At 32.5% G+C, this 19,486-nt stretch overlaps 1 protein-coding gene across 1 annotated transcript; it reads left to right on the forward strand.

Annotated features, from left to right (window-relative positions):
• The first annotated feature begins 12,086 nt into the window (after nucleotides 1-12,086).
• LOC148601235 (uncharacterized) lies at nucleotides 12,087-17,989 on the forward strand. Its single transcript, XM_088555754.1, has 2 exons — nucleotides 12,087-12,164; nucleotides 17,467-17,989. The coding sequence occupies exons 1-2, from the start codon at nucleotides 12,105-12,107 to the stop codon at nucleotides 17,806-17,808; spliced, it is 402 nt and encodes a 133-aa protein (XP_088411880.1). The 5' UTR covers nucleotides 12,087-12,104; the 3' UTR covers nucleotides 17,809-17,989.
• The last annotated feature ends 1,497 nt before the right edge of the window (nucleotides 17,990-19,486 follow it).

Here is a 19,486-nt window from a genome sequence, read left to right on the forward strand (position 1 = left end):
ATATGTAGTCACAGTCTGTTTATTAAAACATTATATGCATTTTTAATCACTTGGTTAAAATTGGAGATACACTTTTATATAGGTTTGTTATGGTTTGATCCAGAACTTTGTACCCGGTGCAGGTCCGGGTGTTAAAAGAGTAGGCCTGCAGCAGCGCTAAGCTTGTCGTAAAAGGCGACTAAATAGTGCTCAGAAACCTAGCCGGGGGCTAGGCGCTCTGCCCACAGAGCAATTGTGATGTGTGCCCCATGTGGTGGAATGGGGTACCCCTGGCATGTTACATGCTGGGGTTCTCAGGCTATAATACGGAAAACCTGACCGCAAACCATAGTGGTGCACCGTGTTGGGAAAGATGCCACGTTCCTCGCACGTTAAAGAACCCTGCTGTGGTATTCGATAGGAGTAGGAACCTTTGCGCTCCGCCACAGGAGGCTAAATTGCCCTACCTTACCCATCCCCCTTTTTTCCAGTGGCAATCAAAATTTGTCGACCCTATCATCCTTGTGACCCATCCTTTTTTTTCTTCATTTCATGTTCATTTTATCATCCATTTCATTTTCATTGTCTGAATATAGCTGAAATATTGCTGCTCGGACGTTAAACCCCAACAAACAAACAAAAAAAATCCAGAACTTTGTAAACTTAATATTCGAGACATACAACATTTTGCAAATTTTATTAGATCTTAAATATTTTAAATGCTTAAGCTATTGTTTTTCTTATTAGTCAATTAAGTGATATTTTGTTCCATGCGAGAGCTATCACACCCGTGTACCTATGATTTATATATTTAAATGGTTTAGATTATACGTCCACGAGATATTATATAGTACTCCAGCGAGGAATCGTGCAAAATTTATTAGGTGAAAAGCCTACTTATTTTTTTTTTTGATATTTTATTTGAATTGTCTTATTAAACAAAAAATAATAACATTCGGTTTTTCATATAACCCGTGTTGTTAGGAATTAAAAACTATATAGAATGCACTGTAGAGTTCAAAATTAAGGGAGATAACTCTGTAAATGACACTGAAATACAGTAGAATATATTGGATTTTCAATGTTGATTAACATCTAAGAGCAGGGCAGATTTGTATGAGTAATTACACATTTCATAGTGAAGACCCATAAAAGAACTTAATTACAAAAATGAAAAAAATATAGCCTTTTTTATTGGGGGGGGGGGAGGGGTGAATCACAACTTTTTTCGGGGTGTAAATGTATAACATTTTTTTCGAATTTGCATGACTCTTACAAAGACAGCGACTTATGTGACCTAAGCCTTATGTTTTTATAATGTTATTTTGGCTTTTCAGTTAGTTATTTTGTTAACCAGTTTACTTTTTGCAGCGGAGAGTGCTAATTCAGCGAATAGATTTTAGCAACCGACTCGGAATGTGTAGGCATCTGTTTTAAATTAGCCGAAAGAGAGGAAAAATTTGCATGAAAAAGACGCGTTTTAAACAGAAAGTCTATTTGCTGACAGATCGTTTAGAGAAATATCTTCTGCTTGCTATAGGCGGAGATAGAAGCTGTAATAGAAAGTTTTGTAATTTTAAATTTGTTTGAAAGGCTCATACATACACTTTGCTCAACTTTACACGAATTACCATGCATTTTAGTTAAGTCGAATGTGTTCCAAATTTACGTATTTTACCATTCTGTGTTAGCAACTGTTGTCACCGTCTTCACATATTGCGTTTTTCTTATTCACAGTTAAAAGAATGAAATATTTGAGAGTTGATGTATCGATCAGTTATTGATACCATTTACTTTTATGAATTTACTCCCACCTCCAGATCTTCTCTCAAAGTAACGTAAATGATATCATTTCGAGTGGTTTAAAGTAAAAAAAAATCGGGATATAGGCACTGAACAATATCTACAATAACCTTTTAAAATGATTGTCAATTACATGGTTTTTAACAGTCTACATGTATATATAAAACAGACAAAGAATTGAATCACCATGTGTTTGTTACTAAGTAGCAGTCTTTTAAACAAAATTAGACAGGAGGTGATTCATGCATGTCAAATACCCACAGAACTCACTCTTTTTCTTCAAAATTAGTTACTGATCACCTTTTCTTTTGGTCGTTGCGCTTTTGAGATAGAAATTGTATAGATTGTACATCAAATTGGCACTTTGCAAGAGTTATATGCATTTTTAATCACTTGGTTAAAATTGGAGATACACTTTTATATAGGTTTGTTATGGTTTGATCCAGAACTTTGTACCCCGTGCAGGTCCGGGTGTTAAAAGAATAGGCCTGCAGCAGCGCTAAGCTTGTCGTAAAAGGCGACTAAATAGTGCTCAGAAACCTTTTTCCAATTGCAATCAAAATTTGTCGACCCTACTATCCTTGTGACCCATCCTTTTTTTTTTCTTCATTTCATGTTCATTTTATCATCCATTTCATGTTAATTGTCTGAATATAGCTGAAATATTGCTGCTCGGACGTTAAACCCCAACAAACAAACAAACAAACAAAAATCCAGAACTTTGTAAACTTAACTTAATAATCGAGACATACAACATTTTGCAAATTTTATTAGATCTTAAATATTTTAAATGCTTAAGCTATTGTTTTTCTTATTAGTCAATTAAGTGATATTTTGTTCCATGCGAGAGCTATCACACCCGTGTACCTATGATTTATATATTTAAATGGTTTAGATTATACGTCCACGAGATATTATATAGTACTCCAGCGAGGAATCGTGCAAAATTTATTAGGTGAAAAGCCTACTTATTTTTATTTTTTGATATTTTATTTGAATTGTCTTATTAAACAAAAAATAATAACATTCGGTTTTTCATATAACCCGTGTTCTTAGGAATTAAAAACTATATAGAATGCACTGTAGAGCTCAAAATTAAGGGAGATAACTCTGTAAATGACACTGAAATACAGTAGAATATATTGGATTTTCAATGTTGATTAACATCTAAGAGCAGGGCAGATTTGTATGAGTAATTACACATTTCATTGTGAAGACCCATAAAACAACTTAATTACAAAAATGAAAATATATAGCCTTTTTTTTTGGGGGGGGGGGGTGAATCACAACCTTTTTCGGGGTGTAAATGTATAACATTTTTTTCGAATTTGCATGACTCTTACAAAGACAGCGACTTATGTGACCTAAGCCTTATGTTTTTATAATGTTATTTTGGCTTTTCAGTTAGTTATTTTGTTAACCAGTTTACTTTTTGCAGCGGAGAGTGCTAATTCAGCGAATAGATTTTAGCAACCGACTCGGAATGTGTAGGCATCTGTTTTAAATTAGCCGAAAGAGAGGAAAAATTTGAATGAAAAAGACGCGTTTTAAACAGAAAGTCTATTTGCTGACAGATCGTTTAGAGAAATATCTTCTGCTTGCTATAGGCGGAGATAGAAGCTGTAATAGAAAGTTTTGTAATTTTAAATTTGTTTGAAAGGCTCATACATACACTTTGCTCAACTTTACACGAATTACAATGCATTTTAGTTAAGTCGAATGTGTTCCAAATTTACGTATTTTACCATTCTGTGTTAGCAACTGTTGTCACCGTCTTCACATATTGCGTTTTTCTTATTCACAGTTAAAAGAATGAAATATTTGAGAGTTGATGTATCGATCAGTTATTGATACCATTTACTTTTATGAATTTACTCCCACCTCTAGATCTTCTCTCAAAGTAACGTGAATGATATCATTTCGAGTGTTTAAAAGTAAAAAAAAAATCGGGATATAGGCACTGAACAATATCTACATTAGCCTTTTAAAATGATTGTCAATTACATGTTTTTTTAACAGTCTACATGTATATATAAAACAGACAAAGAATTGAATCACCATGTGTTTGTTACTAAGTAGCAGTCTTTTTAAAAAATTAGACAGGAGGTGATTCATGCATGTCAAATACCCACCGAACTCACTCTTACTTTTTCTTCAAAATTAGTTACTGATCACCTTTTCTTTTGGTCGTTGCGCTTTTGAGATAGAAATTGTATAGATTGTACATCAAATTGGCACTTTGCAAGAGTTATAATTCTCGACTTTGGTTGATTTCAGTGGGATATAAATATATAGTTTCCTCAAAAATACAGATCTGAATATAGACAATTGTTACGTAGAATAATTGCATATGTAAATTGAAAAAGCATCGTTTGTTCAGTAGGTTTTTCTGCACAACGAATCACTTTAATTTGGCCAGTGTCTAAGTTTTAAATGGACTGGTACTTTAGAAAACGCAGTCATACACATCCGTATGGTCAATCTGTCGGAAAAAGTTAACTATTACAAAATTAATGTGTGACTTATTACGTTTGCTATACTCGAGTCACAGGTTTGTTGTATTCAGTTTAATTTTCACATACACACGTGCAGGCGCACACAAAATTTCGAATAACCAATGAGTATGCCATTTCTTGAAACTTGTTTGAGAGAGGATTGCGAGTTCATTGATTTTATGAATACTTGACATTTCCAACCATTTAAACGAGGCTACAATTTCAGTTTGTAAATCAATATTTTAGTCAAATAAATTATGATATACATGACAAAATGCATCATTCTTTTTGAAACCATCTGCAAAACAATTTAAGGAGGTAGACCTAGTGTAAGGGACATGAAGTCAGTGATAAGTTTGTATCATATTCAATTTCACCAAAGGCTATCAAGCTTTCATGTGACGAAGAATGAAATTATTCTAATTTACCTTGATGCTTACATGACATTGATGTAAAATGCTGAATACAAACGTTCCGATAATTTGTAAGGGTTGTGTCCCTTACACTAGGTCTACCTCCTTAAGGACTTGCACATTTAAAAGGTCTCGTTCATCACTTCGAACATCCCCATTGATTTACATGTAAAAATTAATTTTCAAATTACACTTTATATACCAACTACAAATGATACCTAAAAAGGTGCATATCATTGCGAAACATGGAAAATAAGGATTTCAATTGTGTTCATATAATTGACGTGAAATCATGATACAAAAATCTACCTGAATAGGTAGATTTTTCACTGACTGCATGTATACTCAGACATGTAAACAGTATTTATATTATTTTAAAGAAATTAGATAAAATGTGTTTTTAAATTCGAAGTCTCAGCTATATTTTGATTACTTTGATCAACATAAACAAACATTATATACTCACAGTGCATAAATACAGATAAGTGTGTTTTGTTACTAAATCGATAGGTGGCTATTTCTAGTAGAAATTGTTATATCTATATATTTTTTTAAATACATTAATTCATTAGTCTAAAACATACAATGTATGTTTTCTTATGTTTTTCATGGCGGTCCTAAACATAAAAAAACATGATGAACATATGTTTTGATTGTACATGTGTAACGTTTGATATGTGTAATTACATGTAAACAATATCATTTCTTTTTATATTATCAAAATAGTAATTGCCATATCGGTCCTAAAAATACGTGTCCATATCTTTTTATTTTGCAGTATTTCATATGGAGGAGAACCTGGTATGATACCATATGCTTCCATGCAGCTACAACAGGTAACGGGGCATTGGGCAAATGATATTGTGAATGTGTATTGATTTAGTAACACATTCATAACTAAAACATTTTTGTTATTTTATCAATTTAAAAAATTGTATTTAAAAAAAAATAAAGAAATAATTCAGAAATAGGCGTGAACGATGTATATTACGTAGTGAATATGAATGAGGAAAGACATGTAGAATGGAGCTGTTGAGTTTACCCCATATTAGCGCTGAACTTGCACAAAAAAACAAACATCAATTTTCCAGCTCGCACAACCTCAACATTTATATGAATAACCAGTCTTGAAAACAACAAAATTAAGAACTTATATTTGATATATCGTTTTTGTACGGTACAAGAATGTTGCAGTTTTACATGGTCTTCATCAAAATACCACATGTGTTACTTCCGGAAACATGTGTGCATGTATGTCATACCGACATCAATAAATTGGGGTCCGCCTTTTATTAATCTCTACATCTCCCACACATTGTAAAATTTATAAGTGAAGAATGATGTTAGAATGTTAAGGACTAAGTGCAAGGGCATGGTAAATTGGTATCGAGAAACCCCTTATATATCTGTTTATCTCCATGAATGAACGTACTGTAGCAATCTTTCTAGTTTTTTTTTTTTTTTTAAGTGCAAATGATCTATGTTACAGTAGGGTAACATCCGTAGTATATGATATAGCTAACTACAAAAAGGCTTCACATTTTTACATTTCCTATTAAGTTGTTTTATAGTTCTATATAATAATTCATTCAAACCTACATTGAAAATCCAACAGTTTCATTGTAGTTGAGTGTCATTTACAGAGTTTTCTTCCTTAATTTTTAATTTTGCAGTCCATTTTATATACTTAATATCTCCTAAGAAAAAGGGTTATACGAAAAGCTACATGTTAATTTCGGTTTAGTATAATATTTTAACATAATATCAAAATAAAAATATGTAGACTTTTCAACCATGAATCACATTTTGCATGATTCTTATCTGGAGTGCTACTTAAAATGCACTACCATATTGATTTTAACGCTAAGCACCTTAAGTAGCAGTCCACCTAAGAATCATGCAGTGGGTGATTTATCGATGTCAGACATTTGAACCAAACTGACTGGCAATATGTAGGATTTAATGGAAAAACAAGATTAATGTTTTCACCGTAACCATAGCAACGACCATTCCTTAGCAACCACCAATTTTGGGCCTAAAAAATACTAAAAACATCACAATTTGAATATATTTTTTTATATCTAATGGTGGAAATTTGTCAAAACTACATAATTATATTAATGAAGTATGTCGTAGGAAAAACAATTTACAATAAACTACAAAGCAATCTGATTGGTTTAGATCTGGTTACCATAGCAACCAAAATTCTTAATTTTTGACAATTTGAAATGTACGAATATAGGCTATGTTTAGACCCGTTTTGCTAACAAGGGAATGCACACATTTTAATCAAATGTGTGCATGGATGTGTAGTAGGTGCTCTCCACTGAAACATATCAAAAATAAAATATGTAGAGCATTTTTGTTTTTTGCTCATCTGGACCCAAAATCACCTTCTGTGAAGACTTTTCTGCTTAACGTCTTTCATACAAACTTTGTCCAGACCATAACTTTTTTTGTCTTTTGACCTAGACTTCTGATATTTGGTATGTTGGTATATCCTCTCAGGGTAGATTCTCGCATACCAGAGTGGAAGACTTTTGACCTTGATCTTTAACCTCAAGGTCAAATAGCATACAAATTTTGGCAAAATACGATACATAATTTTGTCTGCGCCATTATGTTTTGGTCTTTTTACTTAGATATCTGATCTTTGGCATTTAAGTATATCACACTGAGGCAGGGAGTGATGTTTAAGGTAGGTGAAATTTGACCTTGACCTTTGGCCACGAGGACAAATAACATAAAAGTTTTGGCAAAATATCATAAAAAACTTTGTTTTGGTCATATTGTTTTTTGTCTTTTTACCAAGATATCTGATTTTTGGAATGTAAGTAAATCACATTAAGGTAGAGTGTAATGTTCTAGATAGGATAACTTTTGACCTTGACCTTTGACTCCAAGGTCAAATGACATACAAAATTTGGCCAAATACCATACAAAATTTTGTCTGGGCTAAAATTGTTTGTCTTTTCACTCAGACATCTGATATTTGGTATTGGATTATACAACCTGAAGGCTAGGCATCACATACTAGGATGGTTGACATTTGAACTTGACTTTTGACCTCATGTTCAAATAACATACCAAACCATAACGCTTTTTGTCTTTTGACCTAGACTTCTAATATTTAGTATGTTGGTATATCCTCTCAAGGTGAGTGTTGCGTACCAGAATAGATGAAATTTTACCTGAATTTTACCTGTCAACCTCATTTTGGCAAAATACCACCCAAAGTTTTGCCTGTGCCATAACGTTTTTGCCTTTCTACTAAGATATCTGACATTTGGTATGTGGGTATTTCACGCCAATGTTGAGTATCATGTACCAAGGTGTGTGACTTTTGAACATGACCTTTGACGTTATGGTCAAATGACATACACAATTTCAGCTTAAGTTAGTGACTGATTTCATGCAATATTTCACCTCACAGTATGTGGTAAATGTAACTTTTCCGGACTATTTTTTAAAACACTTCCAGATATTATTTTTTTTTTTTTTTTTTTTATTTTATTTTATTTTTTTTTTTATTTATTTATTTATTTTTTTTTTTTGGTTAATAAGTTCACCATGATAAGTTAGAGGTCAAGTTTACTTTTCGATAATTTTACCGAAATTACGGGCTTTGTACTTATCAAACTTCACAGAAATAACCGTTTTCCTGACATTTTTTTTCTGCACATTTGCAGATATTGACATGACTTTTATTATAAATTAACCGTGATAAGTTACAATACAAGTTTGTGTATGGTTTCACTTCGATGATTTTACCGAAATTACGGCCTTGAACATAGCAAAATTTACAGAAGTAATCGTTTTAAGGACTTTTTCCTAACGTTTGCAAATAATGACATGATACGTTCACAATGATAAGTTACAGGTCAAGTTTACATTTTGTTCCAATAGATGATATTTAATTTAGATTAATTAAAACTTAAATTAATCAAAGTCTGGCGTTTTCACCTAACATTCTGAGTCACAGAATTTAGTTAGACGAGGTTGGTTTTCTCATCGTATATTTAAGCTCATCTGGGACGAAGGTCAGTGTGAGATATTGCCATCAATTTATGTTCGTTGTAGTTGTCTGTTGTCACTGTTGACTGACTTTTTCAAAAATCTTCTTTAAATTTTATTTTGTTGCAATCTTTTCTAATGCCTATAAAAGTCATTTTCAAAAATCTTTTTTTTAAATTTTTGTTGCAATATGTTCTATACCTGATTTAACACTCAAATTCCCTTTTTATCTAGGTCCTTCTAATTGTATCTCTCTTATAAATCTACCTACATGTTTATGTCTGTGTTCCAGCATAGTTGAATATAGGGAAAATATATAAAGGAATATGCCAAAGAAGACAAAAAACTCACTTTTTTGTAAAAAAAACATCACGATTTAGTACTTTTGGTATCATACTCATTAAATATAAAAGGCAGGATTATATAACTGAAGTCATATACGGATACATTAGGATATTGAATCAGCATCCAAACGAAGACTGCAACCAATAAGTTTACTTCTGATCTCATTATGGGCAATAATAAGTAGAAAGTGTAAACTTGTTGGCTATAAATTAAAGTAGTTCGCATTTTACAATTATGCAATTTATTCTTAAATGCCTCGACAAGATGAAATGTATAATTTTAGGTTACCCATGTTTGGTTCTCACATAGTTTCTAGACAGCTACAAGTAATAGATGTATAACAAACATTTGTTATTTTTAACTCTCCTTGCCAAAGGCCAAGTAAGCTTTTTCAATCACTTGGCTTCCCTCCTCATCGACCAATTTTCGAAATTCTCCTCCTCTAGATAATTATGCACAAAATGACTGTTGGGATTTATGATCCGTGAAAAAAAAAACAGCCGCCGTTACTATAAATAGAACATAGGTGTCTAAAGGCATTTTTTTTTTTAAATAACCCAAAAACCGTTGCCTTTAGTGTAATTCTGGCAGGGGATAATATTGTCCAGGATTAAGAGAAAAACTATGCTGAAATTCTGCAAACGATATTTACAACTGGTGTAGGAGTTATGACCCCTATAAAAGCTTTTTTGGTATTCCTCGTATGTACAACTTTGAAAATATTTTTTCCTCAAAAACAATTGTCCTGTATGGTATTCCACACAAAATAAATGTTGGGGTTCTTGATCCATGACAAAACATAACCATTGTTACTAAAAATAGAACATAGGGGTCAGAATGCAATTTTGTGCAAACAACTCAAAGGTTGTTGCCCTTGTTTGAAGGGTTATATAGTTCAGCATCATAAGATTGACCAATACCGACATTTTCGAAACGATTCGTCTACTAATGTAGGAGTTATGGCTCCTGAAACAATTCTTAATTTTTCCACATGTACATGTGCAATTTTGAAAATCTTCTTCTCTAAAACTATTAAAGACAAGTTTATGGAAATAAAACATATTAATTTTTAGTGTACTGTGCTCGAAATGACTTGGAATGGAAATAAAACATATTAATTTTTTAGTGTACTGTGCTCGAAATGACTTGTGTTTTTTAATCCATGACAAATGTATATGGCTGCCTATACTAAAAAGGGAACATAGGGGTTAGATGAGTTTTTTTAAATAATTCAAAAACTGTTGCCTTCAGCAAAATTCTAGTTCAGGTCATAAAATGCTATTAAAAGCATTTCCTGCATTTGACTATTCAGTTAATTTTAACTTAGCCTGTCTCATTGCCATTTTTTCCGAATAAGCAAATGGTAAACCAGGTGAACGATTCAGGCTCTCTTAAGCCTCTAGTTATCCATTTATAATGTTTCTATAATATATTATAAAATTTAATGTTGATTTTCCAATTGTTCTTATCTAAATTTCTGGCACAAAATTCCATCTTGAGTAAGTCACAGTACTGTGACATTATGTTTAAATAAAAAAAATTATAAAACATTTTGAAATATTCTGTAAACAAGAGTAATCATGGGAGCAAGATTCTAGCGGAAATCAAAAAAATGTAATCCTGGGACATTTTGATACGAAGATGCGCATTTCTGTAAAACGGGAGTTAAAAATGGAAATGGGATATAATGTCAAGAGTTGATCAACAAAAACAAGAAATACTATTCTTGTGTCTGATTGAATTCTCTCAAAATACAGAAATTAATTAAAAAAAAATTTAGTATCAGTAATATAACATCTGTCCTCATTAACACTCATCAAGTCAAAAGTTGATATGTTATTTGACCATGAGGTCAAAGGTCAAGTTCAAATGTCAACCAATCTAGTACGAGGTGCCTCGGCTTGAGAAAACATAACCACATACCAAATATCAAATGTTTAAGTAAAAAGACAAAGAAAAGTATAGCCAAGACAAAATTTTGTATGTCATTTGACCTTGGAATCAAAGGCCAAGGTCAAAAGTCATCCAATCTAGAACATTACACTCTAACTTGATGTGATTTACTTAAATGTCAAACAGGTCAGATATCTAAGTAAAGACCATAAAGTAATGGCACAGACAAAATTGTGTATCATATTTTGCCAAAATTTGTAGATTATTTGACCTTGAGGTTAAAGGTCACCCATTCTGGTACGTGACAAGTCTAGGTCAAAAGACAAAAAAGTTATTGTCTGGACAAAGTTTGTATGAAAAGCGTTAAGAAGAAGAAAAGTAATTATGGGGATGGTTTAAGGTCCAAATGAGCAAAAAAACAAAGATATGCTACATATTTTCATTTTTGAAATGTTTCAGTGGGAAGCATCTACTACACATCCATGCATACATTTGGATAATATCTTCTTGCTCTTGTTAGCAAAATGGGTTTGAACATAGCCTATTTTTGTATATTTCAAATTGTCAAAAAATAAGAATTTTGGTTGCTATGGTAACCAGATCTTAACCAATCAGATTGCTTTGTACATTATCGTAAATTGTTTTCCATAAGACACACTTCATTAATATAATTATTTAGTTTGGTAAATTTCCACCATTAGATATAAAAAAATACATTCAAATTGTGACATTTTTGTGATTATTAGGCCTTAAATTGGTGGTTGTTGCTATCGTAACGGTGAAAACATTTTTCCTTTTTTTCATTTTATTCATTGTTTTTCTTATATATCCAACTGATTTAAAGTCAATTTGGATAAAATATCTGACATCAATAAATAACTTTCAGTGAAAATTGCATGATTCTTAGGCGGACTGCTACTTAAATATTATGCATAGATATTTGTAGTAGTTCTTTCTTTCAGAAATGTTTCTAACTGATTAGCAAAACGATCAAGGTAATTTGAAAATTTCCAAATTATTTGACATTTCATTCTTTTCTTTATTTACATAAATCTGAGGTTGACCTGTACTTGCAAGGCAGTAGTCCATAAGTAACAACTACGTGTCTATATATGTATCGATTGACCCTTTCGCTTATCATAAATATATATATCAAGATTGGATGACGAGAGACATGATTTGTCATGTTTTGTATTTTCTTGCTGTGCTGGCCTCAAGCCTGGTTCGTATAAAGAACATTTTTTATCAATCAGTAGAATACTTTTTGATCAGGTGGATAAATTTACAAAAAAACACTAAACTACTATCTGTATGCTACAGGGTTGATATAATTGTTTGTTTTCAGGACGTTTTTATATTTACTACTTGACAATTTTAAGAAATTCTCTCAAGTGTGATCAGGGTCATCAGTCATAAAAGAACATTTAACCTATAATTTAGTTTATAAAAGGACAAACAGATTGTTAAAACACGTTTATGTAAGGTATGCGGCATTCTGTTGTCAGAGACGTATTTGCTTACAGTGGATCTGCTTTTAAACAAAGACAATACATTATTATTTACTAGGATGCATATGTTTACACGGATAAAAGTTTACATGGATCAATTTTAACAAGAGGCTCCCATAAGCCAGAATCGCTCACCTTGTTCAAGGGTAGTATTTTAACAAGGAGGTGTCTGACAACTTCGATCTAAGGAAGTATTTAGTAGGCCTTCTCATAAAGATCATTTCAACAGTTGAAAGTTTTTTTTATCTATTAAAGTTTTCAAAATATTGGCTAAAAAATACAAAAAGGACTCACTTTCCGCCTGTCAAGGGCAATTGCTCTTACAAGGAGTCGTCATACAATTTTGAGCTATTATATTTCGGCAGACCTTGCTATAAGGATCATTTCATCATTGGAGTTTTTTTCTGTCTATTATATTTTTCAAAACATTGACTGGAAACTGCAAAAACATGAACTTCATTAAACGTATTTCAAGGGCATTTAGTTTTACCAGGAGTCGTCCAAAAATATTGACCCAATTAAGACTTTTATATGCGAAAGCCTTATTACACCAATCACTTCATCAATCCTATCTCTTATAGTCTTCAAGATACTGCCTGAAAACTACAAAAAAAAACAACAACAACAACAAATACACACACAAAAAAACCCGTTATTATTTGCCTTTCAAGGAGTCGCCTGACAACTTGACCCAATAAAGAGTATTATTGAGCTCTTCATGCTAAAAAATGACAGGACCATTCATTTTCCAATATCTCTTATAGTTTTCGAGATATATGTAGAAATTGGTGACTTGATCTGTGTGATTTAAAAAACATCAATGCATCAAATGTGGCCATGTTTAACGCTTGATCTATGTAGTCGATACAAATGGTAAAACAGATATCCTAAGGATGCTGTTCAGAAAAAATCTACTCATTGGTTTTAGGGGAAAAGATTCTTGAAAAAATGTTAACGGCGTCAGTTTGTGATATTTATTTATCTATTCTGTTATGTCAAATTACAAATTGGATGTATCTCTCTGGTGGCATATCTACAAATTATTTGGGGAGCACAACAGTTAGTAGTAGCGTTACCAGAGAGGTTAACAACATACATTTTCTGTATGTTAAATTAAAACTTTATGATAGACACATAAATATCACAAGTATCCCAGCCTAATCCCAGTTTAGAGCATTCTGCCAGTCAAGATTTTGTACAAAACCAAGATTTTATTTTCAAACTTGATAATGAACTCATCTTCCAAAATATACTTATGTCAACAAATTAGTTGATCTGACAAACTCTTCAGATAACACTATTACATGGTACAGGAAAATACCTGTGAGTCGTGCCCGTTCAATACAGGAGTGCCTATTAGGGAAACTTATAACCCGAAAACACACAGTCAATAGTTCATCAACCGATAAGTACGCTCGTCATTGCTACATTCTTCAGGCATATATATCCGGTGATCCCAATGGTATCGACAATACTTTTAAGTCAAACAATAAGCAAAATCGCATTCTGATACTGCTAACAGTAATTGTACACTTATAGAGCTTAGATCCACCCTTCAATCAGCACTACGTAGGATAAGTGAACTTGAAAAGAGTGATACTCCTGAGACTGTAACAAATGATTTTGCCTCATACTTCGAAACGATTTACACTGAAAAAGATCATGATTTATTTGATTCCGAGAAAATTGAAGTGTGGTCTTATAGTTCCCATATATAAAGGTGGAACAAAAAGTGAAACTACTCCGTAGAGTAATAGACGTGTTAGCAAGGATTTCAACAGTGTCTCGGCTGTATGACAGCTTCCTTTAATCTACATGAAACTATATACCACAATATTGAAATGTCTAATAACAAAGTTAATACAGCATTCTAAGATAGTAAGTTGGCATTTGATTCAGTATGGAGGTTGGGGTTTAATGTACAAACTGTGTAATTTAGGGATAAGTTGTGGTGTATAATCAATGATATGAATACTGATACGTATAGCGCTTTTGTTGCTAATCAGTCCTGTTCATATTTCTTTCCTGTGTCACAAGGGGTAAGACAAGGGGGTGTGTTATCAGGTTTGCTTTACTTCGTCTTTATTAATGCAATGCTAACTAACTTAGAAGCTTTTAATAATAGCACAGGTGTTTATCATGTTGTAAGTTGCTGCCCCGCATTAGCTGATGATATTTCCTGTATTCCTTTTGGGTTACACAAAATGCTTGATATGTGCTCGCAGTATGCTCATAAATGGAGATTTCACTTCGATGCTAAAAATCAGCAGTTCCACAGTTCACCACTAACTCCCGTAACAATAAACTATTGAAAAAAGGAAATTAATATTTCTACATAAATTTGTATCGTTAGATGACAACTGCCTAACGAAGAAGATATTCCTTATTTGTCTCTTTTCATTCCTCGTTGATACGGAACGCACTAATTTTGGTTTCATTCCTGACATATTTGCAATTCTATTTTATTGTGAGCTCCATAGGTACCTAAAATAATTTTTATTTATTGGCCATTTTCTTACTAAACGTGAATGGAAATCAATCGTGAATAATTTAGTTTGGCAGTGTGCAAGAGACTAACTGGAGATCTCGCACTAGTGTTGATGGAGACTTTCTTCGGTTTCGAAATGTCATCAACAGCGTCGAATTAGCACCATTTTGGAAACAAGCAGAAACACAGTATGATATAAAAAAAATATTATTTCGTTAGAAAACTGATACTCCAAATATAACCGCTGGTTTATGTATTCTGTCTAAGAGATTATTTTTGGACATGTATGTTCACGCCTGCTGTAGCTGCCCTGCCACCAAACCATTACAAGACTCTTTTTGGGACCTTATTATTGAACACTTTCTGTTGTGTTTGTTTATCAATCTGTACGATGTTTGTTTGTTTGTTGGGGTTTAACGTCCGAGCAGCAATATTTCAGCTATATTCAGTCGATGAACATGAAATGGATGATAAAATGAACATGAAATGAAAAAAAGGATGGGAATGGGGTACCCCTGACGTGTTACATACTGGGGTTGTCAGGCTATAATACGGAAAACCTGACCGCAAACCATAGTGGTGCACCGTGTTGGGAAAGATTCCACGTTCCTCGCACGTTAAAGAACACTACTGTTGTATTCTCCCGGAGTAGGAACCATAGGGCTCCACGACAGGGGGCTAAATTGCCCGATCCTACCCACCTCTCCCTATTTCCAGTGTCAATCAAAAATTATTGACCCCATTGTCCTTGTGTCCCATCCCTTTTTCATTTCATCATCATTTCATGCTCATTTTATCATCAATTTCATGTTCATCGACTGAATATAGCTGAAACATTGCTGCTCGGACGCTAAACCCCAACAAACAAATAAACAAACAAGCAAAGCTTCCGACAATATAATAGGCTCCTGAGATTTGTGAATGCAGAAACCCCACCCCATGAGTAATTAGTCCGTATCATGAAGTATATATTGTTGTAATATAGATAAACTGTAAATTTAGGTCATGTAAGTTGAATTGTAACATTATTCTTGTTATATAATTTACATTTTACTGATATCTATTTGTAATTTTATATGTCAATATATCTCTTCAGGAGGAAATAAAGGCAATGAATGAATGACTTACTTTCTAATATTAGAAATTCAATTAACTTTTAATATTAAAAAGGGGTTTTGTAATATTAGAATTCAAATTTATAATATCAAAAAATGAATTTGTAATATTAAAAATTAATTTTTTATATTTGAAAACACTCATTGTTGTCCACTTTGGCTTGCCATACTTAAAGGTGTTTTGTCATTGTTTCTAATGTTTTCATTGTTTTATATTTAAAATAGTTCTATTTAACATCAAGCTAGGCAGAACTTTGGGCCAGCAAATCGTTTCGCTAGTTGATGTTCTTTATATTAGTAAAAGGACAATGCAAATTTATTATTCGAACTTTATTTTCGATTGTAGTTTTTATTTGTTTGACCCCGAACAGTATCATATCGTATCTACCCTATTTATGAAATCTTGCAGTATTCCAAATTTAAAAATACGTAAAACATCGAGGCTTCATTTCTTGCATTGCATATGGTAGAACCTCTCGCTGATGGATTTGGCTCCCTCCTGCGATAGTTTTGGTTATGAGTACTTCTTTTATAAAACTAAAATTTTGATAATGATCTTCCCACATATTTGATTTTAATGCTGTTGGTGAGAGTTACTCCTTATAACAGGTGTACAGCATATCGAAATTTACAATATATAAAATGGTATTTTTTGTATTTACAAAGTAATACCAACTGATACAGAAAAAAATTTGAGCTACTTGTTCAATTTATTAGAAAGAATGAATAATCAATATATACATGACTAACAAGGCAAGAATTTAAGTAGCACTCCAGCTTAGAATCATGCAAAATGTGATTCATGGGTAAAAAGCCTACATATTTTCACTTTTGATATTTTGTTTGAACTGCAATAGTGAGCAGAAATTAACCTGCAGTTTTTCATATAACCCGTGTTCATAGGAGATCAAAACTATATAGAATACACTGTCAATTTAAAATTAAGTGAGATAACTCTGTAAATGACACTCAAATACAATATCATATATGGATTTTCAATGTCGATTGTCTCCTTAGAGCAGGCAGATTTGAAAGAAGAATCACATATTTCATAGTATAAACCCATAAAACAACTTAATTACAAAAAATAAAAATATGTAGCCTTTCTTTGGGTGTATCACATTTTTCAGATTTTGCATGATTCTTACAAAGACAGCTACTTAATATGTAAGCAAAATTAGTTATACGTACGAATTTAATCAAAGGTTCTGGCCACGAGTGACAAAATTCATCTCCGATAATCCACGCGCCCAAATATAGATTGCAGATTAAGTTTTATTGTAATTTTTTTTCAAACGGTTATTAGCTTGTACAAATAGCGTTTGATTATGTTAAAGTTCAAAAAGTGAAAACATGTGAAATTTCTAAGTTTCTACTCTATTTTCTAAGGATTTTTACCAATTTTTCTTACAGGCTGGTGATGCTTCACAATACTTCCAAAATTATTGCGAGACAAATGACGACTGCGTACATCCAACTTTATGCTGTTCTATCACGCCAGCATTCGGCAAGCGACAAGTTGCACATCATGGCAACGTCGATAAAAATTTCAATGTACATTATTGCCTTCCGTACAAGACTGAAAATGCAACCTGGTGTGTTTTAAGGGATGAGCTTCAGTATTCTCCGGACAGAAAGAACTATTTTGGACTATGTCCATGTCGGCCTGGCCTTCGATGCACACCAACTACTGAACTAGACCCAAAATACTACCCTCGTGACCGGTATGGGAAATGTACCATAGCTGTTTCCTAAGGAACAACGAATATATTACCTAAAATAATAGATTTTATTTTGTTTTGATTACAGAACTACAGAGTGTAAAATCTTATTTGATTTAACAGAAGCAAAAAAAGTTACAATGTGATAAAAATGGTAATAAGATGGACAAATCTACGTTGATATATAAGAGATAATTAAAAAATATTCAGATTAAGTTTGAATTAAATCAGTAGTTTTTTTTACCCGTAATAACGTGCAACGAAAACCTTTTCTGGCGTTTATGGCTTTCATATTCAGAATACGTGAACGTTCTTGGGTTGCCCCCTGCCTTCAATATCATATGTAGTATTATGTTCACGTGCAGTACGTTTCTGTCCATACAATTTATACAGAAAATATTATAATGACAGACTAGAAAAAATTAAGTGTACTTTTCAGATGCAATTTACTACTGTATGATCACCAAGTCTTTCTTAGTAATTCTAACTTAATCAATAACACCCAATACAACTAATTTCATATATTTTGCGTCCATCTTAATTTATATTGTCTTTTGTTTAAAGTTGCAAATTGTGCTTATTTTTTTCTTATCTCAGTATCGACGCAAGAGACCACACAAAGTTCACATGTAACTGATGTGAAAAACGTTTCTTCCAAATTATACAGAAGAAAAACTAAAGACTCATGTTATCTCTCATTTAGTCAAATCTGTCATTGAATTAAATAACACAGCTATATCATTTCAAAAATTAAATTGGTACAATAAAACAGTAATCAAGGGAACCAAGGTTCTACCGGTAATCAAAAGAATGTAATCCAGGGATAAAAACCAGGCATGGAAAACAGACCTACACAACAAAGAACATAAATTAACTGAAATGATATATTCGAAGTAACAAAATCAATTGAGCAACTCGGACTCCACTAAAAATATGAAATGCCCTTCAGCCTTTTAACGTTGCTTGAGTCCTATAACTCCGAAACTAAACTAGGAAAAATAAGGAAAGACGGCAAGGAGCTTCGTTCCATGAAGGCAAATATACTACCAAGCAGACAAAATAAAAAAAAAACTGTCGATCAAGAAGCCACTCTGCAACCTTTGTGGTTAAAACTATTGAGGGCGTTATTGAAAATGGAAATACAACATTTGATTTGATGTGTTCTACGATAGTTTGTTCAGTACTCTCCCTTTTCTTTCTCTTTCGAGAAGATATTTTAGGCGTTAGATATATTCGATATGTAAAATTCCGACAATCATGGAAAGCGTATTTCTGATCAAGTTGAAAGTGTTTAAGTTTGATTAAAGATTTATGTACACATTGACGAAGCTCCCTGCCACAACAATCATTACATGCCTTGATTAATAAATGTCAGGGATGAAGGTGGAAACAAAACGTACTTTAAGCATTCTTTTATCACCTTTTTATCTCACCTGACTAGTTTTGCTATCTTAGATTATTACCATTTAGTTTAAAGCAAGCAATATTATCCTGCATTTATGAAATTAAATAAATAAATATTCATTATGTTTATTAATGAAGACTCGGAACTTATTAAAGATTAATATTTAATATCTAAGCGTTTTATATGTCAACATGGTCTACCATATTTTTGTTTTACCTTCACCGACATTTCCACAAGTTATCAGATGGAACTCATGTCGAATGTACATATTATTTTGATAGGATTTTTTTTTTAACTGATTATTTTT

Source organism: Perna viridis, chromosome 12 (assembly GCF_037379345.1).
Source record: "Perna viridis isolate PV_CMFRI_1.1 ecotype Kerala chromosome 12, ASM3737934v1, whole genome shotgun sequence".
In the NCBI taxonomy this organism is placed as follows: Eukaryota; Metazoa; Mollusca; class Bivalvia; order Mytilida; family Mytilidae; genus Perna; species Perna viridis.